Genomic DNA, 27,507 nt, shown 5'->3' with positions numbered 1-27,507 from the left:
ATGCACATATGCATATATGCACATATGCATATGTGCATTATGTATACATACACACAATTAATGGTTGATCCTCATTATTTTCAGATTCTGTATTTGTGAATTCAGCCACTCACTAAAATTTACTTGTAACCCCCAAAACCAGTACTCCTGGTGCTTTTGCAGATACACAGCACTGAAAAATTTAACTTTTGACCCGTGTTTTTCAGATGAGATGCAACAACATGAAGCTCTGCATTCTTATTTCAGCTCTCATATAGATGAGAGACAGTACGAGGTTATGGAGACAGTATGAGACAGTACAGCATAGGGTGATAAACTGGTTCTGGAGCCAGTTGGACAGGGTTTAAATCCCAATTCTGACACTTACTAGTGGGGCAGCCTCAGAAGAATCACTTGATACTTCTGAATTTTTTCTGAACAATTTTTTTTAAAACACAACAGAATTGACCAGGGGCGCTCAGTCAGCCACTGGGTGGCTCAGTTGAGCATCCGACTTCAGCTCAGGTCATGATCTTGCGGTCCGTGAGTTTGAGCCCCGCATCAGGCTCTGTGCTTGACAGCTAAGAGCCTGGTGTCTGCTTTGGATTCTTTGTCTCCCTCTCTCTCTGCATCTCCCCCACTAGCACTCTGTCTCTCTCTCTCAAAAATAAACATTAAAAAAAAAAATTGACCAGAATGAGTTGTTTCCAGGATTTAAAATTTTAATCTACGTGAGATCTGAGTATGTATATGTATGTACGTTTTCCCTATGAGTAACGGTTTAATATTCACTAATTCATTGTTCATGTTGACTTTTTAGAACATCACTGTAAACAAGAGTCATTTGTTCATTATGTATATTTGATAGCCTGATGGAAATGGCAAATTCTGTTCCAAAGGATTATACCAATTTGTATCTGAACAATCTTGGATTATTTCATACAGCTTTTTCAGTATTCCACCACATATTCTTGTTACTACTGTGTATGAGCTATCATGTAGGAGTTGTACCAGACACTATGCTAAGTGCTTTAACAAGGATTTTATAACTTTGATAACCCTGTGTGGTGGGTACCATTGTCTTCATTTCACCTGTGATCTTTACCTTAAAGAGGCTAACACGGTCACAACAGCTAGAAAGTGAGAAAAGTAGGATGAAACCTAAATCTGAAACTCCAAAGCCCCTCACTGTTCTCAGCTATTGATGACAGAAACTGTATTACTGCCAAGAAGCAACTAAAAATAGTCAAGTCAGTCTCCAGGATCTCTTAAATTTTTTTTTTAATGTTTATTTATTTTTGAGAAAGAGCATGAGCAGGAAGAAGGGCTGAGAGAGGAGACACAGAATCTGAAGCAGGCTCTAGGCTGAGCAGTCAGCACAGAGCCCAGTGTGGGGCTCAGACCCACAAGCTGTAGGATCGTGACCTGAGCCGAAGCTGGACATTTACCCGACAAGCCACCCAGGTGCCCCACAACAGGATCTCTTATCGCAGCCAGCTTAGCGTACTAGACTAGCACAGTACCAAAGACTTGTTAATACTGTTGACATTAGGCTAGTTCTCTCTAAACCTCACTTTCCTGAGAGGAAATTTCTGAACCCTATATTCTTCATCTTTTTAAAGATAGATAAGGATACCTATTATATTTCAAAGACTGTTAAGGTTTAAAATCAAACCAAAACTGTCTTGGCAATCCTAAAGCACTATTTAAATACAAAGTAGCAACAAGAATATATGGGAGAATATTGAAAAAGTTGTATGAAATAGTCAAGTATTGTTATTAATTGGTATAATGCTTTAGAACAGAATTCACCATTTCTATCAAGCTATCAAATATCATTAAACTAACTTTCAGGAAGTGCTATACATAATAATCACTTTTGCTGCACTATTTCATTACTAATCTTTGTAACATATAGCATCCCAGTGATTAAGAACCAACTCTATAAAAAATCATTAGCACTTTCTACAAAGGTGAGTGAAATTTTGAAAAATATTTCTCTGCTTTCCAAATTAATATGGGTTCTGCTAACTCTATTCCCAAAGGAAAGGATGAGGAAAATATTTCCTGTCTTCAACTTATAATTAGGGGACCATTCCAAATGATCCTTAATAGAAATATGCTTCCTATCTCATTCATGAAAATGTCAACTGCCCATTATATTTTCAAACTTGAGCATTACTTTTAAAATTTTACCCTTCAATGGCTGCAAAATATGACCTATGTAGTGTTTAAAGAAAATGGTTCTAGCAAAGAGGGCAATTAAATAAATCCTACATGTCCACTGATTCTCATTATAAAATTAGAGATATGTTAACTCCAGGTGAGGGGAGTGGTAAGAATCTAATAAATTAAAGCCTTTGTGCTCTATTTGTGTACTTAACGTTTTCCAACCATGGTATTTAGGGTGTATTATCCACACTGCCTACCAAGTTTTTCACGTAGTAATTACACAGTAAATGTGTATTGACCGATACGGAACAGCCAGTACTGTTGGGTATCGGGAGCCTTGGCCAATACCCAACTTGGGTTGGAGCCCCTTCCCTAACAAACAGTCTACTTACTCTTTTGCTGTACTTTGAGTACCTAACAATTTTTCCTGGCTCTATATTTTTTCTCTGGAAAATAATTTCTCCCATATAAAAATTAAGCTGATTCTACACATTGAATACCTAGCATATTCCTTTTCTCTTGGTCTGCTACAGAATTACCTGAGAGGTAGCATTACAGTATTCACATCCTGAAAAGCGTTCCAGTCATAAAATGCCATATTTTTCCAGGTTCTGGTTTCATAAGTTTTCTACTTACGTTCTCTAAAATAAATCCTTTGTCAGAATGGGGAAAAGTGGAGTCTAATTTTTATAATTTTTTTGGCAGATCTTGATCAACTAACGGAAAAGGTAAAAGATTTAGAGACACAGCTCAAAACCTCAGATATAGAAAAGCAGTATTTGAAGGTAATTAATTTTATCAAATTATAATATTATAAATGTTTTGTGAAAATAGCTGTTAAAAACAAATTTTATGAACACTATCTATGAGTTTTAAGTATGCATCCTAAAAACTCCTGGGGTTACATAATATACTTAATATTTTGACGTTAACATTTCAGAGTTCATTATATTTATCGATGTTAAAAATACTGAAGAGCTACAAAAAAAAAAAAAACAAAAAAAAAAAGACAAAACAAATAGTATTAAAGAGTAAATTTATTTTTTAATTTTCACAAATATAGCTCATTATTTTAATATATTTTCTTAAGTTTTGGGTCACACTGGGAACAGTGCCTTTTATTTCCTTTTGAAATTCTTTTCAAGAATAGCTCCTTTAAAGAAAGATACTTGCTATGCTTTATCTCTTAAAGAATCTATAAACAGAACAAGAGAGCATGAATTGGAGAATTAACTAGTAATCACTGGCTATTCTAAATGGTCACTAAAGTTCAAATGGTCCCTTTACCAGAGGCCTCTTATCCAGGTAGAAGTTCTAGAGTTTCCCTAATCCTAAATATATATATATACACACACACACACACACACACACACACACATACATATATATGAAGTTGACTATTAAAAAAAATAGGTATTTGTAAAAATATAAATGAAGCCTAAACCAAAGAATCTTAACATAACTTGTGTAGTGAATAGCCAAGTCTTTGATTACCTCAGTGAGAGTATCTGATATGCTTTTGGATAAAGATTAAATATCCACCCCCTACACACACAATTTAAGAACTGATAAATTCCAAAGACTAGGACATAATTTACAGAACAGTTTGATTTGCCAGTTAACAAGTTTGTTACTTAAAACCTTGTACAGTGATACCTTATTAACAGAATCCTAAGAAAATACTTATGCCTATATAGTTTCTATTTGATTATTCAAGTTACTTTGGATTTTATGTTTGTAATTACATCTCTTTAGTTCAAACCTAAATGTATTTTATTCCTACCTATACCTTTTAAAGTTATCATGTTTCTATTAGGAGGAAATAAAAAAGCTGAAAAAAGAACTGGAAAACTTTGATCCTTCATTTTTTGAAGAAATTGAAGATCTGAAGTATAATTATAAAGACGAAGTGAAAAAGAATATTCTCTTAGAAGAGAAGTTAAAAAAACTTTCTGAACAATTTGGAGTTGAATTAAGCAGTCCCGTTGCTGCTTCTGAACAGTCTGAAGATGAAGAGGAAAGTCCTGCTAATTTCCCCATTTATTAAGGACCACCTATAACTGTAGTTTTATTTATTTATTAACTTTGTAAGTTAAAACTCCATCAGGAAATCAAGTCTCTGACCTACATGATTTCCATCTCCATATCCTGTACCTTGGAAGGTTTAGTAAAATTTACTAGATATCCAATTTAAAATTGGAAATTTACTAAAATTTAGTGAATTTTAAATTTAGTAATTTAAAATATGAAATTTTAAACATTCAAAAAGTATATTTTTTTAGATTTTTAAATTATGTCTATCAAATGAGCTATGATGAATTTCTGTACATTCATAATATTTAAATTTTTTAAAGAGTATGAGGGTGAACTTTAATAATTTTAACATTTAAAATTGGACTTTTACATATACTTACATACTTATATAAGACTAATTTTATATATATGTACATGTATATAAACACGTTATGAGGTTACAGCTATATGTTAAGTGTCTAGTAAGATTAAATTGTTTTTTAAATTCTTTAATTCTCAAAATTAATGATCCAGAATTGTTTAACTGCTGTTTTTAAATTACTACCCAGTAATGGTAGACAGAATCCAACCTTTGTACAAGGTGGGGAGATTACTATTACATTTTTTTAAGTTTAGTGGTTGAAATTCATTTGCTGCTTCTAAATAAAATCTTGAATAGACATTTGCAACTGGGAAATTCATTTCCTGAAATGCTAGAAGATGTATTGCTATATTAGACACTGAACCTTGAGATTTTTTACCTTCCCCACATGGCAGAATATTCAAGGTTTAAATATAATAAAGCTGTTTTTTAATTGCATTTCTAGTTTATACATCAAGTATGATATCTCTGAGTCTGCCAAATTTCTGATTATCTATTTTTGAAAGAAGATTAAACAAACTCTTAGTATCAAAGGCATGGTCATACTTGTTCAGGTTCATGTTGATAATAACAGGTTTTGAATTCATGTAAGTATCTGGAATTGGCCAGCATAAACCAAGATGATGGCGATGAACCTAAAAAGAGAAAAAAGGGTATTTAGATTTTAGATTTTATTACCTTCATTCACTTACAAATATTTGAGTGCCCACCATCTGCCAGGCACTATTTAAGGCTCCACTTTCTTACCCTTTTTTTTTTCATAGCTGTTCTTCTCCTGACATATTATATATTTACGTGTTACTGTCTATCTTCCCCATTAGACTGTGAGCTTCATGAAGGCACAGACATTGTTTTGTTGACTCTGTATTTCCAGCACCTGGAAACATGCCAGGAACATAATCAGGGGCTCCATAAAAATGTAATGGAGTCTGTTGCTGAGTGCAGAAGCTAGCCAATTGAAAAATATGGGTGGAGAGGCATTCTAAATATCATGGGGTAGAATGGTGCTTTTTGCTCTGATTGTAGTTACTTAAGTATGGTTAGGACATATACAGTATGGGTATGTTTGGCAGCTGGGGGTGTACAGCAGTTCCAGAAAGTGAAGCAAGGGTCCCGTCATGAATAATCTTTATGCCACTAAGCAGTTTTATGTAGCAAAGTAACATTTTCACTTACTGTGAAGAATGGACAGAAATGGGAGAAGACTGAAAGATAACATTTAGGAGGGTGATATAGTAAATCAAGCATGAATTTTGGCTTAACTTAAAATTAAATGCCAACTGGTTGGGGAGAAGTATATATTCAATAGATCAGAATCTTTAAGAAATAATTTTATGTATGAAATAATGGAGAGAGGGGTTAAAAATGCTATCTAATGTTTTGAATTGCTGGGAGTTGGGGTTGGTATGACAAAGGTCCAGTTTTGAACATTACTAATTTCAGGAACCTGTCCGAAATCGAGTAGACAAATCCAAGAGACAGAAAGGGCACAAAGTATAAACTAATTGATTCTGTAAATATTAACTGTCACCCTGGCACTTTTAACTCAAATTCTATAATCAAGTTTGGGAAATGCGGAGTTAAACTATGCTGATTATCTCAGAGAGCATTCATGTGCAACATCCACAAGAAGGGAATATGTAATGTGCAGTTTTTCCAGACATTTTCATCAGCTTAATTCTGAAGGCCATGTAGGACAACCAAAGCCCCGGAAAATGAATCCATATTGGGAAACATTATTTTATCATATAAAGAATGGTGGCATGTGAGATGAGGAAATTAAATTTCTTTACAACACATTAGAATTAACTGCAATTTGTACAGAGTATTCTCGTGCCACTTCTACTTTGTTTTAGGAACATAAGACAAAATAATCCCACAAGCTATTTTTTGCCATTACCTTGATTAAACAGCCATCATTGCAATGCCATACTATTCCTTCAATTTTACCCTCTCTGCAACCTTCAAACCAGGATAATAGATCATTGTGCTTCAAGGTTGGTAGATTTCTTATTTGAAATGCCCCATGTGGTATAAGAAGATGTAATGGATGCTTCTTGCTTCCTAACCCTAAATGGTAAAAATTTCCATTAGGCACATAAAGGTTTCAAAAAGAAATGAGAACATTTACTTCTCCAAATAAAAAAGCCTTTTAAAGCATTTAGGAATAAATTTACCAAAAAGTTTAGTTGGTTTCCTGGAAGAGAGATATACCACAAGTGATCTCATTCAGAAGTGTCACCTTACCTCATTAAATCTAAATTTCACCTGCATATACTCTACACTAGGGGTCAGCAAGCTATGACCTGTGGGCCAAATCCAACCAAACACCTGTTTTCATAATTTCAGTGGAACACAGTTATACCCATTCTTTTAAGTACTGTTTATGGCCTTGTTTCAGAGGTATAGCCTACAGAACCTAAGTATTTATTATCTGTACTTTTACAGACGTCTGCCAACCCCTTCTCTATACCATTAGCCAAGTTCACTTATCAATGTCTGCCAAACAGCCACACTGGATCTCTGATAACTTGTATAATTACTATCGTAACTTTTCTTTTTTAACGTTTTTTTTGTTTTTTGGTTTTTTTTTTTGAGACAGAGAGAGACAGAGCATGAACGGGGGAGGGGCAGAGAGAGAGGGAGACACAGAATCGGAAGCAGGCTCCAGGCTCTGAGCCATCAGCCCAGAGCCTGACGCGGGGCTCGAACTCACGGACCGTGAGATCGTGACCTGAGCTGAAGTCGGACGCTTAACCGACTGAGCCACCCAGGTGCCCCAGACTATCGTAACTTCTTTATACCTGCCAATCAGTCAGGTTCTGATCTCTATACAGGATTTTCCTATTCCAGATTTAATGTCCTTGAATCCAGCTTCATCTGCCTATCAACAATGTACTCCCCAGTGCCCTCTGGACTTAGACTCCATTCGTCATAGTACAGATTCTAATGCTCATTATGCTATTCAGTGTCAATTCTTTAATTTATTCTTAGCTATTAATACTAAACTAATTACCTAGCCATGAAAAACACATAATTTTCATTCAACACAGTTCACATAAATTTTAAAAAACAAAAAGTTACACTTGAATAATTACCTTTCATAAATAGCTCTATAATGTTATCATAGGAAAGAATGAGAAGTTAATTCAACCTTTTGGATTAATGGTTAGAGTCATGAATAAATTTCTCCGTGGACATAAATAGAAATGGCTATAATTCTAAAAGCTATTTAACTCTAATTAGTCATTTTAGTGTGTGTGTTTTAAGTTGAACCCAGGAAGTTCTCTTTATAAGTGACAGTTACTGTAACTGAATAGGAAAAGGCTTCACTCACCATATGGGTTTCCATTAATATTTGTTCCGATAAGCTCTAGTGTTTGTTCAAGGAGATCTGATAGCGGCACCGCACTAATTTCCAAAAGACCAGGATCATCAGGATGATGCTTCAGTACCAGGGCAACTTCAAATTCATAATTAACTACAGAGGAATGCCAGCAATACTGTTTGTTGTTTTTCTCCACTGGTACCCAACCTATCAGGCAAAGAAAACACTATTACTACATTGCTGTTCTTTGGATTTAGACGTGAGGTAATTTTTACTTTTGTTGTACATTCTCAATGTTTTTTGGATGTTTATCACACACAGATTATCATTTTTTAATCAGTGATAATGTTAGCAGTTTTACTACTCAATCACAATCATTTTTTAATAATAAGGTTATTTTTTTATTCTGTTGAGGAATTAACCTGTTGGTGATTCAGTACAGAGCACTCAGCATTCCTTTACCAGAAAATTTACCTTTTCAAGAACTGAACCTTATTTATTTATTTTTTTAAGTTTTGTCTCCACTTTATCTCCATTTTCAAGGACAACAGACCATGTATTAAGTGTTCCACAATTCACTGCACTGTTCCAATATTCACTGAATAATGTATTGATTCCACATGTATTGAACGTTACTGCTATTCCTAACTCCTGTTACCAGAATAGGATCCTTCATTGTGGACAATTCTTTATCAAACAATCACTAGGCTACATATGCCATTGTGACCGTCATATCTTTGGCCTTCAGTAGTCATTCAGGTGACTATAATAATCTTTACTGGTCCATTTGTCTCCAGGGAAACCCAACCTACTTTTATCATAATCCTGCTTTAAAAATTTAAATTTAGTTCTGCTGCACCCCTGCTTAACAATCAACGTCAGGATGAACTTCAGACTCCTTTAAATGAAATATAAACCCCTTTAAGATCTGAGCCCATTCCACATCTCCAGCCTCAACTTTTATAATGTCCTCCAGGGTCATACACCCTAAACATTCCAGCCACAGAGAAGCATTACATAAAACTTCCAAGACTCCCAATCTCTGCTCTTCATGGGAGTTTGCCTAAGCTGACCTCTCTTTCCTGCCAGCTAACTTCCTGGTTCCTAAGCTTCAGTACAGATGTCCTCTCCCCTTAGAAGCCTCCTCTAAACACCACAGGCTCGTCTAGAGTTCTTCCTGTTTTCTCTGACTATACCCTGTGGATGCTTTCCTTTTAGTTCTTAAATCAGACCAATATTGCATTTCCTCTGGTGTCTAAAAGATCAAGGTTCTGATCTTCATTTCTGTATTACTAGAACCTGAGTACTCTGCACATTATAGGTACTCAAGACATAGCTGCTGAACTAAACCTTAATCTGGGGTATCTTTCCATTCAGCACACTTTTGCAAAAATTTTCACATCCCCAGAAACTATAGGTAGCAAACTAACTCAGAGAAGATTCTAAACCTGTGAGGACATTTTTAATATAAAACATCTTTATAGATTATTAATATAAATTAGATTCAGAAATTTTGTGTTATACAGATAAATACTATAAAGAACCAGATTAAAATTAAATTCTGCAATTTCTGGATCTTTTGTTCTTTTTACGAATAAAAACAAAAGCACATTTTAGAAAAGTTTTCATGATACCAGGAATGTGTCCATTTTCATCAGGCATCGGATTCCCATTTAATTGTTCTATTTCCTTCGCTGGTATCCAGCACTCTGGAACAGGTTTGAAGTCCTCCTCAACATTCCAAAAAAATTCTAAAATAGTTCAATAATTTTATATGTGGTGATGCTTTAAAAAAAAAATTAAAAAGACTGAATAAATTCAACGTGGGAACAGGTAGTAAACCCCATTCAGGTATCATAATTATTCTCCATCATCAACACCATGTGACTGCACTTCTCAGGGTTAGAGTATACTAGCACTTTAAATTTTCAATTTTGAACCCACCACCATAAGTAAATAGTGCATAAAACTCTAAAGTAGCCAGTGTTCCAGTATGTGTAGATTTATGATAAATTTTTAATACACTATAAGTATGTATATATAAATATATACATGAAAGAGTGGATATATAATGATTAATGTATGTATCTACTTATAAAATACTTAGAGGCATTTTAACGTAATAATTAAAAATACTGATAATCCTTTGAGATTTGTGTCTGATTTATAAAATTATGGACTTCTCTCTTAGATAACAAAACAAAAATGTGTTACTCTTTATAATATATATATATGTATGTATATTTTAATAATATCAACATACTCTAATGAAGAGTCATAAAAATGTTAGGAAAACAATTTAAAATATTTTTCAATAACAATCTTTTACATATAAAGATACTCAATTACAATTTTCTTCTTTTCCCTAAGTGCTTAAATTTTAAGAAAGATATAATGTGTAGAATACCACAGCAAGAAATAAGCCAAAACTATAGATTTAAGTCAGAAAAAAATGAAAAAAAAAAAAAAAAAAAGGCTCACTAACCTTTTGAGTTTTGTTTTGAATGTAGAAAATTTTTAAATCTTTTCTCAGCTAATTTGTTAGGTTTTCTATCTAGTCGAGCCCAAAGGTATGGCTGACCTAAAAAAAATATTAATAATAAAAGGGAAAAGTGTAAGAGGCAAACAATAAAACTTATCTTGGAAGACATTTCAGTATAAAGTTTTTCAATAAACAGTAGGATGACCTTCCCTAAAAGCAGCAATCCTAGATAACAAAGGTAAATATGTATTCTAACAGACACCGTATGTGATGTATGCTTACCAGCAGTACCTGATGTAGTAAGACTGAAGTCTTTGGTTGAAGAATGGTAAACCTGAGATAAAAGTAAATATGTAACCCTGTCATAAGGACATTCCACTGCCATATTTTATTAGCAACTAGAATTTGTGAGAAAGCTACCTCTATACTAAATGGAAACATATCCAGATTATCATATTCACACTTTTCCTGAAACTTTTCCTGAAAATTTTCACATCCCCAGGCTGAGCTGAGCTGTTTTGCATGGCTCTGATCCCTGGTTCAAGGCATGAAACAGTGATTATTAGTGATTTGTAATCATGGACCTAAGAAGTTTCAGGCAGTGTGCCTACATTCTTTACTTACAGCAGTGAGACGAATGAGTCTTCTACCTGGTTTTAGTAAGACTCCTGGAGGGCTCTGCGGTTGAGGCTGGTTACTTAGCAGGAAGATGCCTCTGTGACCAGCAAAATATAAAATTCCTCAGCTGAGGGGTGCCTGAGTGGCTCAGTCAGTTAACCAACCGTACAACTCTTGATTTCAGCTCAGGTCATGATCTCAGTTTAAGCCCCACTTCAGGCTCTGCACTGACAGTGTGGAGCCTGCTTAGGATTCTCTCCCTTCTCTCTCAAAATAAGTAAGTTAAAAACAATAAAAATCCCCAGCTGAGACTCCATTTTGGATTCCATTACCGAAGTGTGTTCTCTTCATACATCAGTGGTTCCTGATTTGAGAAAGTGTGTCCCATTAGGACCTTGGGGGCTGGGAGCAATGGAAAGGGGGGTCGGTGGGGAGGGTACCAATAGGTGCTTTCACCTGGTCCTCCCAAACCCTTTGCTGTGATGTACATCCTTACTTTTCATGCCCTTGATAATGCTGTGTACCCTTTACCTGCAATAAACTGAGGATTTGCAATCACTGTCATTTGGGGTCCTGCCCTGTAAGTTTTCTTTAATAATCCATTCATGCTTAACTGCCACTATTATACATCATACATAATGATGCATATTTAAGTTTTTTAATGTAAATATGAAAGCCTGAAAAATCTTTTAGTTTCTTCAAATATACTTTGAAATTATTGATTATAGTTTGTTTCAGACATTACGTATTACCTATTAACTATCCCAGTAAATAAGATGAAGAACCAGATTAAAATTATATTGTCATTTCTGGTTGAACGGACCTTTTGTTCTTTTTACTACTAAATATAAAAAACTCATTTCACTCATACCCATTAGCATTTGTGTTGGTGAGGATGTGGAGAAACTGCAACCCTTGTGCACTGTGGGTAGGAACATAAATCGTGCAGCTACTATGGAAAACAGTACGGCAGTTCCTCAAAAAATTAAAAACAGAATTACTATATGAGCTAGCAATTCCACTTCTTTGAATATATACCCAAAAGAATTGAAAGCAGGTCTCAAGGAGATACTTGCCCACCATGTTCACAGCAGCATTGTTTATAACAGCCAAAATGTGAAAGCAGCCCAAGTGTACAATGAGGGGTGAATGCCATATACATAAAACTATGTGGCACACACATAAAATTATGTGGTATATACAAACATAATGTAGTATATACACACAGTGAAATGTTACTCAGCCTTAACAATGAAGGGAATTCTGACAGGAATTACACCGCGGATGAACACCGAAATCAGCTTGTCAAAAAAAGACAAATACTGTATGATTCCAGATGTATGAGGTATCTAGAACAGTCAAAACCATAGAGACAAAGTAGAATGGTGGTTGTCAAGGACTAGGTGAGGAGGAACGGTGAATTATTTAATGGGTACTGAGTTTCAATTTTGCAAGATGAAGAGTTCTGCAGATAGATGGTGGTGACAGTAGCGTAACGATGAACTGTACACTTAAAACGGTTAAGATAGTAAATTGTGTTGTGTATTTTAATCACAATTAAAAATGGAAAAATATGCATTTCAGAAAAGATTTCCTGATAACAGGAATGTGTCTAGTTTACATTTAACTGTTCTGTTTGTCTTGCTGGAATTAAGAGGTCATTTCACTATCCACAGGAAATCACAAAGATCATTTCTCCTTTCAATGCATTTTTTGTCCTTAACTGACAATTTCTATTTTAGTTTCTAGCTCTCAAAAGGCATTAAATTGAAATAAATTAGATACTGCCAATAGTAATAAAAACTAAGGAGTTGGCAGCAGAATCAGTGGCGTAAGAACAAGCTTTAGGATTAAACATAGGTTCCATCACCTATTCAGTCATTCATTAATTATATGGTCTTGGACAAATTATTTAAGTTCTCTGAAGATCGGTTTCCGTATCTGTGAAATGGAGAGGCTACTGTGCAAATTAGAGATAACATGTATAAAGCATTTATCACATTGTCTGCCTTTAATGAGTATTAAATGTTAATTACCTTTTCCTCCCTCAAGAGAAAGATAAGTGTAACATTTGTGACTTTATTATTGTGCTATTATAGTTAGAGTACGAAGGGTTTATGAAGGGTAAATGCCCCATTTCAGATATATATAGTTTGTAAAGTGATTAAAGATATTTGTAGGGGTGCGTGGGTGGCGTGGTCAGTTAAGCGTCCAACTTTGGCTCAGGTCACAATCTCGCGTTTCGTGGGTTTGAGCCCCTCATCGGGCTTAGAGCCTGGAACCTGCTTCGGATTCTGTGTCTCCCTCTCTCTTTGCCCCTCCCCAACTCGCACTGTCTGTCTCTCTCAAAAACAAACATTAATGATAATAATAATAATAATATTTGTAGTTTTATTTTACCTTTATAGTTAGTAATATAACAACATGTTCCATCCACTTTTTCTGTTGGAATTGCACTGTATATATCTGCATCTAATGCCTTGTGACTTATAGTTTCAGTTGCCAAAACTTTAAATGGCTTAAAAAAGAGAGAAAGAAAACTGGTTTAAGATCAACAGTCTCTACACCTTCACACATACTCCCACCTGAAATGTTCTTAATTTCACTATTTCTGAAGTATAATCTCCTGCTTACCTTGCAAGACAATTTAAAAACATTTGTCCCGTGAAATTCTCATGAATCACCCCTTCCTTTCTATCACAGCAATACCTGTTTTCCCACACAGATTTGCAATTATTCATGTTTCTTTATCCACCATAATGAGCTGACACCAGGAACCGTGTCCTATGCAGCACTGTATCCCTAGCACAGACTGTTCCATCATCCACTTGACAACTTGACAATTATTTGCTAAATGCCTTCTATGGGTCAAGTAAGCATTGTCCTCCACACTAGGAAATATAAAGGTTAATAAAAAAAGAATACCTGCCTTTGGTAGAACTTTCATTTGAATGAGTGGGAAAATAGTAACAGAATGTGTAATACAATGTCAGGTATAATTTATAATTGATGCTAAGAAGAAAAACAAATGGGACTCTTTCAGCTTTAGCAGTAGTAAATTGTAAAACTTACGGTTTTCCTACTGTCAGGAAGAGCCGCCAAGACCAACAAGAATGGAGGAAAAGACAGTTTCTGCGATTCCTACCAACTTTTTATCTGTAACTTATTTTTATTTCTGAGAAAGACTTAAGCCACCATTTTACAGTATAAATTAACATTCAACTTTCATGTGAAAAATACTGCACAATACTGGTGTGTACAGGTTTAAAACTAGTATGTGGAAGTACTATTTCAGAGGCACGTAGACTTAGGAAATTAGCACCATTCTGTTCCTGACTCAGTACTTTCAAGATAAAACAATGATCGGGGATTTATCACTAACTTCTGCAATTAGTAGCAGACGATATCAATTTAACCTGTGGTAGCAGAAGAGAGGAGGTTTGGCCCAACAGCAGTGTTTGTGTGTATTCAAATTTACCAAGGATCCTACGGAGGAGATTACTCTGATGGAGCTCTTGATGAGTCCCCAAATATTCCTTCCATAAGAATCAATTTTCAACCACTCTTTGCTAGCACCATGTCCAAAAGACAATATAAGATACCAAAGGGTACACAAAGTTCCCCGTCTCATTGAAGTCTTTAAACTGTGACTGGAAAAAACAAGGCATGTATGTTTGAAAAGTAATAGTAAATGTCAACTGAGTGATCCTCTACAACTTCTCGGTGGAAGAACTCACTGGGATAACTAAGATGATCAAAGATTTCAGAGAAGGTCTGATTCGAAAATCCCGGAAGTAATCCAGGCAAAGTGCACAGCCTGAGCAAAAATAGACAAGACTGTGCCTGGAGTGTTCACAGGATGAAAGAGACTTTACTCAAATAGAGACTTCCCTTTAAGGAGGCAAGTCTGTCACAAACACACATGGCATTTTCTGCTACACTGAGCCCAGGCACCTCATGGTAGGTCCAACAGGCACTTCAAGAGTAGAATGGACCTGATTAATGGGAAGCCTTGAATTACAGTTAAGGATTTGGATACTATGCTATAAATAATAGCGTAAGCTAATCTTAACTACAGAGGGACATGAACAGGGGCTTATTTTTCCGGGTGTAGGGTCCTTTTACAAACTACACGCCTCCACCCCCAACGTACAAAGTTGAGAATCACAGCTAGAGTGAATCACTACGTGGTTTGTTATGACTAAAAAAACACAAGTTTGGCAACTACTGCTACAGACATTTAGTAGTTAACTGCAGGGTTTTGACTAGGGAAGACCCTAACAATGATCATTCTGGGTGGCAATAAAGAACGATTAGGCAGTGCCATAAACTGTGCATAAACTATTAAGAACTATAACAGCAATGGCACTAAAAAGGATGTTATAAGGCAAAAAGTGTCAAGGTGAATGGAAAATTGGCACAAAAAGGTTCCAAGGTTCATTCTTTAATTCAACAAATATTCACCCAGTGCCTACTACACGTCAGGTCCTAAATATTGGGACTAGAAACAACAAGGCAGTCTCAAAACAAGAACACATGTGCAAACGATGTAAAGGGGGGTGGGAGCCTATGCCAAACGCACATGATGAATTTTGTATGATGAGTTCAAAGTACTCAATATCTGGGGATTCTGCCATCAAGGACTTTCCTACATATTAAAGAATTACCCTGATACTGGCTACTAATCATTCACCAGTACTTACTACGGTCCCTCGATGTGTAAAACCCAGTGCTGAGAGAAACACCCAGAGATGGGAACACTAGTTAGAATCAAGCAGGTAATTACTGGTAACAATACGTGAGATCAGATCTTTAGTGACCTAATTAGGCTAGTTGTCAACACCACCATCGTTCCTAGGTTAGAACTGGCAAAGCAAGTCTTCTACAATCTCCACTTTGTCACCACATTCTTGAAAGTAGAAAGTTTGGACTGCGGTGATTATGCGAATCTTAAAGGGTCTTCCCCAAAAAGGTGGTAACCTGAGAAAAGGAACACTATTTAAGATGTGGGATTTCAATTTCCATGAGACGGCAAGTTTGAATCGCCTCATCATAAAACTTCTCTCCTAGATTCCCTCCCTTGCAACTAACATGGTACGAGAACCTGGAGCTCGGGGAGTAGAGACCCGTATCCCAGATCTCCCCAGCGAAAATTGCAAAAAAGCTCCCGACCTGCAGGGCGGCTCTATAGCGCCCGGCAGCCCCTGAGCGGCCGCTCCACGGGGCCGCACACCTCGGTACCTGATGCTCCCTTTTGGTGGAGGGCTCCTCTTTCACCTCCGTCACAAACACGCATGGCATTTTCCGCTGCACCGAACCTAGGCGCCTCATGGTAGGCCCAAAAGACAGTGCGAATGCCGAGCTCGTTTCCACAACAGCACCCCGGCCAGGAAAGCGTCCCCTGCAAACAGCCGCCGTGCTCAAGCCACGCACACTGCGCGCCCAAGCACGGCGGCAACGCCCCCACGTCCCCCAACACCAAGCGTGGGGCGGAGACGCACGCGTAGAAGCGGCCACCTGACCGCGGCGCCTTCTGGGACTTGTAGTGCGGAACCCAAAGTACCTCCGTATGCACTCCCGCGAGCGTTGGTCCGGTGTTACCATGAACGAGATCCGTTTTCTGTGTTGTGTGTACTTAACCACACTGATGATAACTGATATAACTGATGATATTTATGAAAATTAAATGATATCAAGTTATAAGTAAAGAATCATTTCAGATGGCGATTTAACACCATTCTGGTGAAAGCTAATTGCTTGTTTTCTTTAATAAGTTCCTCATTGAAGCATTATAGAAGTTTAGAAATATCCAGAGACATTTCAAGTCCTGATGGAAACAGATTTCCCAAGAGGAGTGCTAGAAAACGCTACAATTAAAACACCTGGGAACCCACCCCTCATAGTAATACAGTTTGGATTACGCCTCATTGTGCAGCATAGTATGGTTGAAATTGGTTCTGATGTTCTTTCCTGAATGCAAAGTTTAGCATTAGACTAATCCAAAACCCGATTTCATTCTCAATTTTTTTCATAGGAATCTCATTTATCTTCAGTATGAGCTCCAAAAGAATCCAAATGGCTTGAGTTGTTGGGAGTCAGTCAGCTGCAGAGCTAAAAACAGCTTTATTTGACTTAGTGCTTAAAAGAATATTGGAGGGTAAGTGATAAATTAATGATTGAATAAAATATTAAATATTTAGTAATAGTAGCCTTTCTGTCTTGTTGAGGCTAGTAGTCTTTACCAGTGAAGTTTTGACTACTGCCATTTTTATGTGCTTGGACAAGACCCACGTCTCATTTCTATAATTGTGTTATCGGCAAGAACCGTAGAGTCCAGCATTTTCCTGACTTAGCCCTTGGAAAAAATATCTATATATAAAAGAGGGTTTCCAAAGAATAAAATATCCACCCCCCCCCAAAAAAAGCGCTATTTTTTTATTACTGGATTCACAGAGGAAGAGAAAAGAGATTTGCCATTTCAAAGTATTTACTTCCTCTTCTATCTTTTTCTCCTAGGAAAACACAAAATGGCCAAATATATATAAGGGACAGGGGCGAATAGAACACCTGATGCTGGCTGTGAGCTATTGGGACCAGACACTTAGTTAAGCACCAGTGATTTTCTGTTCTTCCAGAGGAATCCTAACAAGCAGCTTGTTTCATGGGTCTCAAGGGAACAACAATTAAATAACCCTCACAACTATCAACTGCCATTTCCCAAACTGCCACAGAATCTTCTAGATCCAACATTATGTCATTTCTGAGAGGGATCATCTTCTAAAACATTCTACTTGCTGTTTGAATAGTGGCAGCAAGGCTAACCATTCCTCAGGAAACACTCTATTTCCACTGCTTTGATTTTATCAGTGCTTGGAGCAAAGCCTTTGGCTGAGACAGAAGAGCCCAGGTTAGGGGAGAGACACAGTTCCAATTCACAGTTACAAATGGGGCTCCTATTCTAATGCGTAGCAGCCAACAGCTTTGCCTGATTCTCATAAACCTGAAGAGCCAGCAAGGAGTTACTACCAGCCCCTGTACTTAGAGTGGTATTATTGGATCACAAACTGAAAGAAAGACTTTCTTCTCTGACTGATGTGTTAGTGTTCTAGCAAGCACCAAAGATGAAAGACACTCAATGTGAGTCTACCTTGGCCAACACAAAATACTTACAGAATTTTCAGGCCTACTCCCAGTGGTGGAGACAAATTTCCCATCACTCTTCATTACAGGGAGTAAAAATCCTCTTGAGTATGGTCACAGCTTTTCCTGAAAGACTAGAGTGAATTTCACATCAGGAAAGAAGTGAATAAGGGGTAAAAAAAAAAAGAAAAAAAAAAAAAAAAAAAAATTTTGTTTAAAAAAAAAAAAAAGAAATTAAAGCTCCATGCTAAAGACTACCAAAATATACAGATCTATTTACTGTTCTTTGCAATAACAAAACAAAAATTCCCATCATGGTTTGACCTGTTTTTGCTGTGTCTAATGGAAATGTAATTGTCCCCAACAAACCCTAAAAGGTAAAAACCTTTTTTTTTTTTTATCCTTTCCCCTATGTTAACCATGATGTTGCATGTAATCATGCAATAATGGTGTTTGGTAACAGTATTTGGAATTAATCCATGCAGCTAAAAGCCCATAGGCAGAGAGAGAATTTATCTGGAGGAAAAGACCACTGAAAGATATTTCTTAGAGATGCTGCTCTCAGTAATTTAGGTGCTTAAAATGAATACTTTGTTGTTCTAGAGTTAGAAAATAGAGCAAAACAGAAAGCAAGATATTAAGTTTTTTTTTTAAATATATATCTTTGCTAATATTTCCAAGGGTTTAGCCAAGTCTTTATTCTCTACTTCTTCACTTAAATACTACCCATTTATTTTTACTTTTTCTCTTATTTATAGTTATAGGCACACAACTCTTTTCTAAATTTTAGTTTATTTTATTTCTTAGATTTTACCGTAAAGTATAGATTCAGAGAGTTCATACCAATTAGTCTGTTTTACTTAACGAAAATGGGAATCCATATATCTTTCTCTTATTAATTTCCAATTCAAAGTACCTTACATTTTAAAAATACATTTTGATCTACTAAACTGTCATCTCTATGGCATCTTCTACATCACCTACTATGAATAATTTTATTAAATTTTGCTACATTTTAGTTCTTTTAGTAAAAAACTAAGATGAAGAAAGACCTCTAACTGCTGATTGAAATGTCTCATTCTGGGAATCAGAGTACTTCACCTTGTCTTCAACAATTCTCAAAATTTACAGACACTCTGGAACCTTTCTGCTATAGGAAGAAGTTATTCCTCCTTTTATGATGGATGAAAAATGAGTGAATATAGCTACAAGATGAATAAATAGTCCAGCTTATTTCCAGGTACCTATTAAAATAACACAATCTGAATGATTTTTTCCCAATTCATTGGATAGCAGTAAGTATATATTTAAATAATTGTATTTATTATCTTGGAGTATAGATAGTATATTTACATATTTTAAAAATGTGGTTTTTTTTCTAAACCATATATAGAAATGAGAATTTAGAAAACAGCTATTTACTTGTGAAATACTTAATATTTTTGACTATGAAATTAGGAACTAGTTTAAGTCCCATATTCAATCAGAACATTAAAAGATAAAATATTTTATTTTTACTAGCCTATTTGGTTAATATACTAGAATTGAGAAAGAAAGACCATACAGAATTCACTAAGATAGGCTGGCCTGCAGTTACGTATGAGGTCAGTTATGATGAGCAAACAATGGATTAGGTAACAATGAGGAAAATTCTGGAAGTTTGAGTTTGTGTGCTTACTAGCAACCACATTCAACATTTCTGCAAAGCTAGAGAAGGTATCTTCTAATTTAAATTTCTTTAAGAATTATCTATGGTGTAATATACTGTCAACAGGAGGTCAGTTTTAAAGGAATACTACTGATAGCCTGAAAGACTGTGGAAAAGAAATTTTCCCCCCTTACACACTGATAGTTCTCATATTTGCATTCCTGCAATTCTTATATTAAAAAACATTGGATTAGCAGCAAGAGAGTTGAAAATGGCAGAAGTTGGGAATGACTGCTATTTCTTTTTTAATTCAACATGCATAAAGGTAAATATTATACAATTTATGGTACTTCACATGCTTAAGCTTTTTAGTAGAATGAAGGAAGATAAGGCAATAATTTGTATTGCTGAGTCAAAATTTATTATTTTCCTGCAAAATATTATACATATTTTCAATCTGAAGTAAAAGCTTATCATGTATTTTTGACATATTGAATTTCTCTAAGGAAATTAAAATTATTATTTGTTTACAATTGTTAAGTGCCTATGGATTTTTTGTCTTCATGTCTCACTTTTGCCTATATAATGGCTCATTGAGACATCAGATTTTTAATACTGAAACATATTGAAACATTGTATGATACATCATATTGTTATGGTTAGTGTGATTCCAATCATATAAATTCAAAAAGTTAAATTCACCTTACTATCAAACTTTGTTTAATAAATCTAATTGATTTCCTATTTGAAATTTATTAACCCAATTACTGAATTTTTCCCTGTTGACATTTAACAGCAAATATATGATAACGTGGAAAAAGGAAAAGAAGTAATATAAACAAATTAGCTAAATATGAATTCAAGTTTTTAAGGCTAAAGGGGAAAAATATTTAAGAGATTAGAATTAATGGATCTCACTGAAACCAAATAAATGTAGAAACTTGGAGCTTCATGTTCATGCCAAAATGAAAGACACAATGAATGTGATTTAAAGTGTTTCATCTCTGCTAGGAAAACTGAATGGGTTCAACCTCTTTGACCATAAGAATTAAATCCATTTCAATTGCCTGTCCCCTTATAATTAAACATAGAGATGATAAATAATAATAGAATTTCTATTCCATATGTGCAGAGTTTTGTCTGTTTTATTGCTGTATCCTCAAGTACTTAGCACAGTAATTTATGGGTGGTAAATTCTTACTAAATAATTAAATTATTAAATAACAATAATAATAGCAACCACAATACCTTCCTCACATAATTTTTACAATCTGTGAAGAAGGCATTTTATTCCTTTCATACAGATAAGGAAACTGAGGCACAGAAAGGGTGAGTAATGTATTAACTTTGTAACTATGGACAAGTAATGGAACCAAGAGTTCAAATACTGGTTTATCTAGCCCCTGTCCACTATCCTATACTACGAGACCCACAAATCCACTTTTAAAAAGGGGAAATAGTGAAGACAGGAGTAAGAGGGTAATAAAAGATAAGAAAAAAACATGGAACATGTGCCAAAAGAGAATTCAATGGAATATTTTTGTTGTATGTGACATACCTCTCTGTCAAGAAGATAATGGCCTGCAGTTTTTCCAACTGTGGACCTATGTGTAAAAGATGCAGACAAAAAAAAAAAAAAAAAGCAATAGCATCCCATTAAAATGATCCACATTTGCTTTTGTTGGTATATAAAGATGTTTATATATGTATTGGCACAATTGTTTATCTCTGTAGACCAAGGGCATAAAGCACAGAGATTTACTGTAGCATAATGTGGTAATTCCCTAAAATTCCACAATAATATAAAGTTTAAGCTCCATTCACTTCCCCTGTAGAAACACACTTAACAGTATCTCCATAGACTAAGAAAACATTATCTAATAAAGGGATTGATTAATGGAGATCATCTTCACAATTAGAATATGACTAGTGTTTCTTAAGAACAAGACAAAGAGCTGGCTTTTTCCAGAAAGAGAAATTAAATTGTTCTGTCATTGGATTGTGATTAAAACTATCACTGCTCTCATATATCTATTCTTAGTGAATCATATGGACTAACAGATAACAAAAAGTAGCAATTTATCAGTGACTTGTGGCATGTTGTACTATTTAATCATTATATTATCAGTCTCTCACTAAAATTAAACACATTTGCTAAAATTTAGACCTATGACTTTGTTTTGTAGTATTTTTTGTGATTCTAATTTGATCTAGTCATATTTTCTTTAATTAATTAGCAACCTACTGTTGTTGAACACTAACGCCAGTATGTTGAGTTTGCTATACTGTTTACTTGTTTCTTTTAGGGTTCCCAGTGCCGATTCCGACACTGTGAAGAGGCCCTTGGCAGTGACACTGTGTGCTCATTATGGAGAGAGGGAAAATGTTTAGATCCACTTTGCAGATTTAGACACATGGAAATGCAGGTAGAATTACGCACCATCATCATGTTTATTAAAAGAATCTCCCTTCAATAATATTGAAATGTACACTCTTACAACACAATAGAGAAAAAATGATTCTTTCTTCCACTACTTAATTTTAGGCACTTTGCATGTTGCTCAATTTAAATTCTTATAAAAATGGAGGACTATATTTTAGAAATATCCATTGCATCTTTTAAATAGCAGAGTTTAGAAACACTGAAAGCCAGAAAACACACATGATCCTAAATCAGTAATCGTGATAGTTTTGTCACATGTAGCACGTTGTATTTATTTTGAGTATGGCACCTGATCATTACATTTCCCCCACCTCCTTTGTCTAGCAAAACTGCAGCATTTCATGCTTCTGGGAAACTCAACCTCTTGGTTGTGTGAAGATCAGTTGTATCTTTTATCACAGCAAACCTCGAAATATCAATGGATTATTTTTGCCACCAAGTAGCAGTGAGTATATTTTTTTAATAACATGGACATATACCATATTATAATCTGGTTTTGGATTAGCAGTGAAGAATGACAGATTAAATTAAGTATGGCAAAATGAATGTGATTTAATAGCCAATGGATAATTTGGGATGACTCTAGAATCGTGAGATAAGGCTTAGAATGAGCCATCAAGTAACTGCCAAGATGAAGTGAACAAAGAGCAAGTTAAACTTTCTCGGTGCACGGCTAAAGTGGACTGGATTCACCTGAAAGTGAAATGACTACTGACCTCACTAGGCAGAAGGAAATTGTGTCTCAGCAAAGCATCTTTCAACTGGAGCCAAGCTTGGCTATCATGCCTCACTGTTGCTCCCTGTGAGTGTACAGAAACCTATCTTATAAGGGGGCATGCTCTGGGCTGCACACTTCAGCTTCTAAAAGAACAGCTGTACATGTGGTTCTTCTTAAGCTTCAGTTGTGGAGAAAACGCAATCCCATTGCTGCAAAAGCTGTGGCACAATTCAATCTACATAGATGATCCTGAGACTGCTTTGTGGTGAATGTCAACATAAGTTCTGGGAAGGGGATACAGAGGACATGATACCCCAAAACAGTTAGTGGCAAGAAGCTTGCTTAAGGAGTTGGGATAGTCAGTTTCCCTAGTGCTATAGCTCTACACCAGTCTCCTGCTATGGCCAATGGAATCATTTTAGAAATGAGCTTATAGGTTATCAGTCCTTTAGGATTTGAAAAAATTGGCTTCAGATAATCCTTGGAAAATGGTAAAAATTGGGTCCTCTACCTTCTTTTGGAAAACTCTGACCTCATGGCAGTCATCATATATACAATACCTTGATCAACAATTCTCTTCCTCACTAGACTGCAAACATCATAAGGATGGAGATCATAACTAGTTTCCTCACCAGTGCTCTCTGCAGTGTCTGGAGCACAGATATTCAGTAAAATTGGATGTACAGATAGATGGATGGGGGATGGACAAATGACTGGAAACTACTGGGTACCTACTGTAGTGAAAGTTATTGTACCTACTAAGTGATCAACTTCGCTTCATTGGTTTACACAGAGTATGATTTTATTTCACCAGGAATGTTGTACTAAATTCCTTCTACATAGTTAATACTCTGCTTCTTAGTGGTCTATGATAAAATTACTATTTTTCAAACCAGTTCTTTCAGGACTAGAGGAAAACAGACTGTGTCTCTGTACAAAAGAAGGGTACAATTGACAATTATTGGGCTCCTCATTGTTAGAAATGCCCTGAGCTAAATTCTGTAGGGATTACATGTTTTTTACTCTAATTTTTAGACATAGAATCTGGTGGCTAAAGGTAACTTCTGGCTTTTCTGGAAGTCTTAATTTCTTCAACAGGTATCAAGACTGAGTCTGACTCTTAGAGTAAGCTTTCCTCTCTCTCAATAGAATCAAGACCAGATCCATGCACTGGGACCAAAGCCTAGGCATTATACCTTCATTGTAAGAGGGATAAGTGAGTTTCACAGGCTGCTAATACCCTGCTTTCTCATACCTCCTTCCTCTATAGGCACAAGAGGGAGCCCCATACACCCATAACACCCTCCCACACACCCTCAACACACAACCCTTATCTGTTTTGAATTCACCAGGACCAATTTCATTCTGCCCTTTATTTCCATTTATCTGAGTTTATTTTTGAACAATAAAAACACTCCTGTGTGTTTATTATTTGCTCTCATACCACTACCATGCAACACTTTAGATGTTGTGGATTTTTCCCACATCAATGATTTTTTTCCAAGCAACACTCTACACCACCATCTGGTGTCCTACAATTCAGTTCTAACACTACTAGGAGTTAACACAGAGCCCATGGGTTGAGGGCTCCCAAAAGACTCCCCCACCCAAAAAACTATTTCAGATGCAATCAAAAGTAGTAGATCCCCAGGCTACTCAAACTCCTAACTGGGCTACAAATTGAAGGTTTCCATGATCTCCCTCCTCAGCTTCCATCATCTGCTAGAATAGTTCACAGAACTCAGGGAGCTAATTACTTGTGTTGACCAGTTTATTTTATACTGTAGGAAATCATAAAGGATACAGATGAACAGTCAGATGAAGAAGTACATAGAGTGAGGTCTGGAAGGATCCAGAGCACAGGAACTTCTATTGTGGAATTGGGGTGTGCTGTCCATATGCAGATGTGTTCACCAATTTGGAAGCTCTTCTAATCCCATATTTTTGGAATTTTTGTGGAGGCTTTTATTGTGCAGACATGATTATTAACTCAATATCCAGCCCCTCTCCCCTTCCTAGAGGATGGGGAGGAGAGGGCTGAAAGTTCTAAGCCTCTAATTATGGCTTGATCTTTCTGGTGACAACTCCCCTTCCTGAAGGTATTAGGAGCCCACCCAGAGTCATCTCTTTAGAGCAAAGGACTCTCCTATCACCCAGGAAATTTCTGAGATTTGAGTTCTATGTCAGGAAGCAGTGTCAAAAGCCAAATATTAGAACAAAAGATGCTCCCCCCATACTGTTGTTATTTATGAAATTACAAGGATTTTAGGAGCTCTGTTCCAGGAACTGGGGATAGAGACCAATATATATGTTTTCTATTATTTAATATCAGTGAATACCAGAAAGCCCATCTCTCAATTGACTCATGTCTATCCTTATTTGGTCCCTTGCATCCATGCCTCCCCAACTTTCCATTATCAGCAGGATTCTTCCTCAACTTCCTCTCTGAACTTTCCCTTCATCTTCATATCTAACATAAGCATAATTTTCTTCTCCAGACCCTACTTCTCCTGCAGCACTTTGCCAAATGGTGGCTGTTTTTTTTTCTCCCAGCTCTCAAGTAGCATTTGACCTGGAGGTGAGGTAGAAGGTTTCCTTGGTCCTTACTGCCAACTTCAAACTGCTCTCTGTCCCTTCTCCCTAAAGCCATCCAGCTTGTATTTCATGCCAACAGATTATTAACAGCCAACAGTGTTGCTGGTTTTTGTTGTTGTTGTTTTTTTGCCTCTGTTTACATCCATCCAGGTCTCTCCTTGTTTTTCAGAAGTCTGAACTCCTGGCTCATTGTCCTCACATTGTACTCCTGTGTCAATTCTTGGTGATTTCAATATATAAAAATATGATATGCACATCACCCTAGCCTCTCAGTTCCTCGAACTCAATTCCTCCACTGATCTTTTCTTCCCCATCTCAGTCACTCTCTCTTAGTCATAACCAAATGCTAATTACCACCACGTACCCCATGATCTCGATTACATGCATTTCACCCTATGACTTGCTTTCTATTTCAGTCCTTCCAGAATCTTGAGGTAAACAATGCTTCAAGTCCACTGGGACCTTCAATTAATTGTTTGTACCATCTTTTCATAATCCCTTACCCCCCGGATATCTTCTCGAACCTCAATCTAGTAATCTGTCCCTTGCATACAACTTCTACTCTCTTGCTACTTTCTGCCTTCACTGTACTTACTTAGCAACCATAAACACAACTTGCCACCTACTCAGTTCCTGAATCTATCACAGCTGAACATAGCTTTGGTAAAATATGTAGGTGTGCTTATTGAATTAAATTCATGACCACAGACCTCAAATGAGACCTTAATGCTGACTGCCAATCATACCACACAATACTTCCCCAGTTCTTCTATATTCTCCTACACCTTCGTTTCATACCTTCCTCCTTCCTTAAACTTCCTATCCCCCCACCCACCTTAGGTGATGACCTTACATCTGACTGAACTGAGAAACTTTAAGTAATGAGGATAGCCTCCACAGATTTCCATCACTATACTCATCTATTAGAATGTGTACTTGCCTTTTCCCTACTCTTACCAAAGATGAGCACCTAGCCAAAGGCTATCTTTCCATTTATTAACTACATCTTATCCACTCTGGTCTACTCAAGAACACTGATGCAACAAGTCTTTCCTCTGTCTTCTATATCATTTTTTTTTCATTTTTATTGGATCATTTCTATCAGCATACAAGTATATATTTATTTCTCTAATTATTAGAAAAAATACTCCATTCTCTTGATTCATTCTCTCACAAGCTACAACCCCATATTTTTCTTTCCCTTTGTAGCAGTTCTCCTCAAAACGGTTATCTATTCCTGCTGTTATCGGATCTTCCTCTCCCATTGTCTCTTAATCTTGTGTAAAAAAAAGCCTTTTCAGCCCCTTTCACCAGTGTTACACAAATTGTTAAATCCAGTGGTCAATTCTCAGTCTTTACATAATTTGAACCATTAGCAATATTTGATGCGATGCTATACTTAAAAAATTTTTTTTTCTAACGCTTGTGTACATAGTGCTCTATTTTCACTCTCCCTTGTTGATTTTTCCTCAACTTCTTACATGTGGAATGTTCTAGGAGATAGTCCTTAGTTCTCTTTTCTGTCTACTCCCTTGGTAATCTCATATCTCACATCCAATCCATACAAAAATCCTGTTTACTTTCTTAATATATCCAGAGTCTGCCTTTTCTCATCATTCCTGCTACTCCCACCCTGGGCCATGCCACTACCATCATCTGATGCCTGAATTATCACAACAGCCTCTTAACTCTTCAACTCTTGTCCTTCTATGTCTGTTCTAAGCACAGTTGCCAGAGTGATACGCTCAGATGTCATACTTCCAGTGGCTTTTCATTTAATTCAGAGTAAAAGCAGAGTCCTTAACAGAGGCTTACATGACCCTACTTGATTTGATGCCCTGTTGACTCTGAATTTATCTTACATAACTCTTTTACTTGCTCACTCTCTCCAACCACACTAGTTCCCTTGCTTTTCCCTGCTTTAGGGGCTTTGCATGAAATGCTCTTCTGTTAATATCTTTATAGCTAATTCCTTTACCTCTTCAAGGC

The 27,507-nt window shown here is 36.2% G+C and overlaps 3 protein-coding genes across 17 annotated transcripts in view; 2 read left to right on the top strand and 1 right to left on the bottom strand.

Annotated features, from left to right (window-relative positions):
- Positions 1–4,848, top strand: part of CEP290 (centrosomal protein 290) — a 91,512-nt gene extending 86,664 nt beyond the window's left edge. The window contains exons 51-52 of the mRNA XM_049626055.1: positions 2,857–2,936; positions 3,968–4,848. Coding sequence (XP_049482012.1) covers positions 2,857–2,936; positions 3,968–4,198 — 311 coding nt within the window. The 3' untranslated portion in view covers positions 4,199–4,848. The remainder of the gene's footprint in view (positions 1–2,856; positions 2,937–3,967) is intronic.
- CB4H12orf29 (chromosome B4 C12orf29 homolog) lies at positions 3,171–18,254 on the bottom strand. 5 transcript variants are annotated; one of them, XR_007456748.1, is made up of 8 exons: positions 16,147–16,340; positions 13,375–13,492; positions 10,360–10,455; positions 9,509–9,625; positions 7,884–8,081; positions 6,447–6,616; positions 5,294–5,423; positions 5,075–5,181 (listed from the first exon to the last, which is right to left on the bottom strand). XR_007456748.1 is itself a non-coding variant. In XM_049626053.1 (7 exons), the coding sequence occupies exons 1-7, from the start codon at positions 18,196–18,198 to the stop codon at positions 4,993–4,995; spliced, it is 942 nt and encodes a 313-aa protein (XP_049482010.1). In that variant the 5' UTR covers positions 18,199–18,254; the 3' UTR covers positions 3,171–4,992. The 5 variants fall into 5 exon arrangements, 4 of the variants coding, with proteins under 4 accessions (XP_049482010.1, XP_049482007.1, XP_049482009.1 ...); XM_049626053.1 differs by lacking the exons at positions 5,294–5,423; positions 16,147–16,340 and adding an exon at positions 18,145–18,254 and having other exon boundaries at positions 3,171–5,181; XM_049626050.1 differs by lacking the exon at positions 5,294–5,423 and having other exon boundaries at positions 3,171–5,181.
- CB4H12orf50 (chromosome B4 C12orf50 homolog) overlaps positions 16,426–27,507 on the top strand; it is a 41,937-nt gene continuing 30,855 nt past the window's right edge. For 2 of the 11 annotated variants that reach the window (XM_049626041.1, XM_049626049.1), the window contains exons 1-3: positions 19,871–20,087; positions 22,069–22,188; positions 22,530–22,650. In XM_049626041.1, the coding sequence (XP_049481998.1) occupies positions 20,034–20,087; positions 22,069–22,188; positions 22,530–22,650 (295 nt within the window). In that variant the 5' untranslated portion in view covers positions 19,871–20,033. Of the gene's footprint in view, positions 16,602–16,642; positions 16,914–17,008; positions 17,132–19,245; positions 19,355–19,739; positions 19,831–19,870; positions 20,088–22,068; positions 22,189–22,529; positions 22,651–27,507 lie in introns of those variants that run through there. The other 9 variants (XM_049626042.1, XM_049626040.1, XM_049626047.1 and 6 more) reach the window with 8 other exon arrangements.

The sequence above is a fragment of the Panthera uncia genome, chromosome B4, assembly GCF_023721935.1.
Source record: "Panthera uncia isolate 11264 chromosome B4, Puncia_PCG_1.0, whole genome shotgun sequence".
Lineage (NCBI taxonomy): Eukaryota > Metazoa > Chordata > Mammalia > Carnivora > Felidae > Panthera > Panthera uncia.
This window is presented reverse-complemented; position numbering and strand designations above follow the sequence as displayed.

Coding starts and splice junctions, on each gene's coding strand:
- CB4H12orf29 (XM_049626050.1), bottom strand. CDS start 16,305: ATGAGGCGCCTAGGTTCGGTGCAGCGGAAAATGCCATGCGTGTTTGTG. Junction 13,493..16,146: donor GCTATAGAGCCGCCCTGCAG/GTCGGGAGCTTT, acceptor CTCTTTTTTAAG/CCATTTAAAGTTTTGGCAAC. Junction 5,182..6,446: donor ATGATGGCTGTTTAATCAAG/GTAATGGCAAAA, acceptor TTCTCTTTTTAG/GTTCATCGCCATCATCTTGG.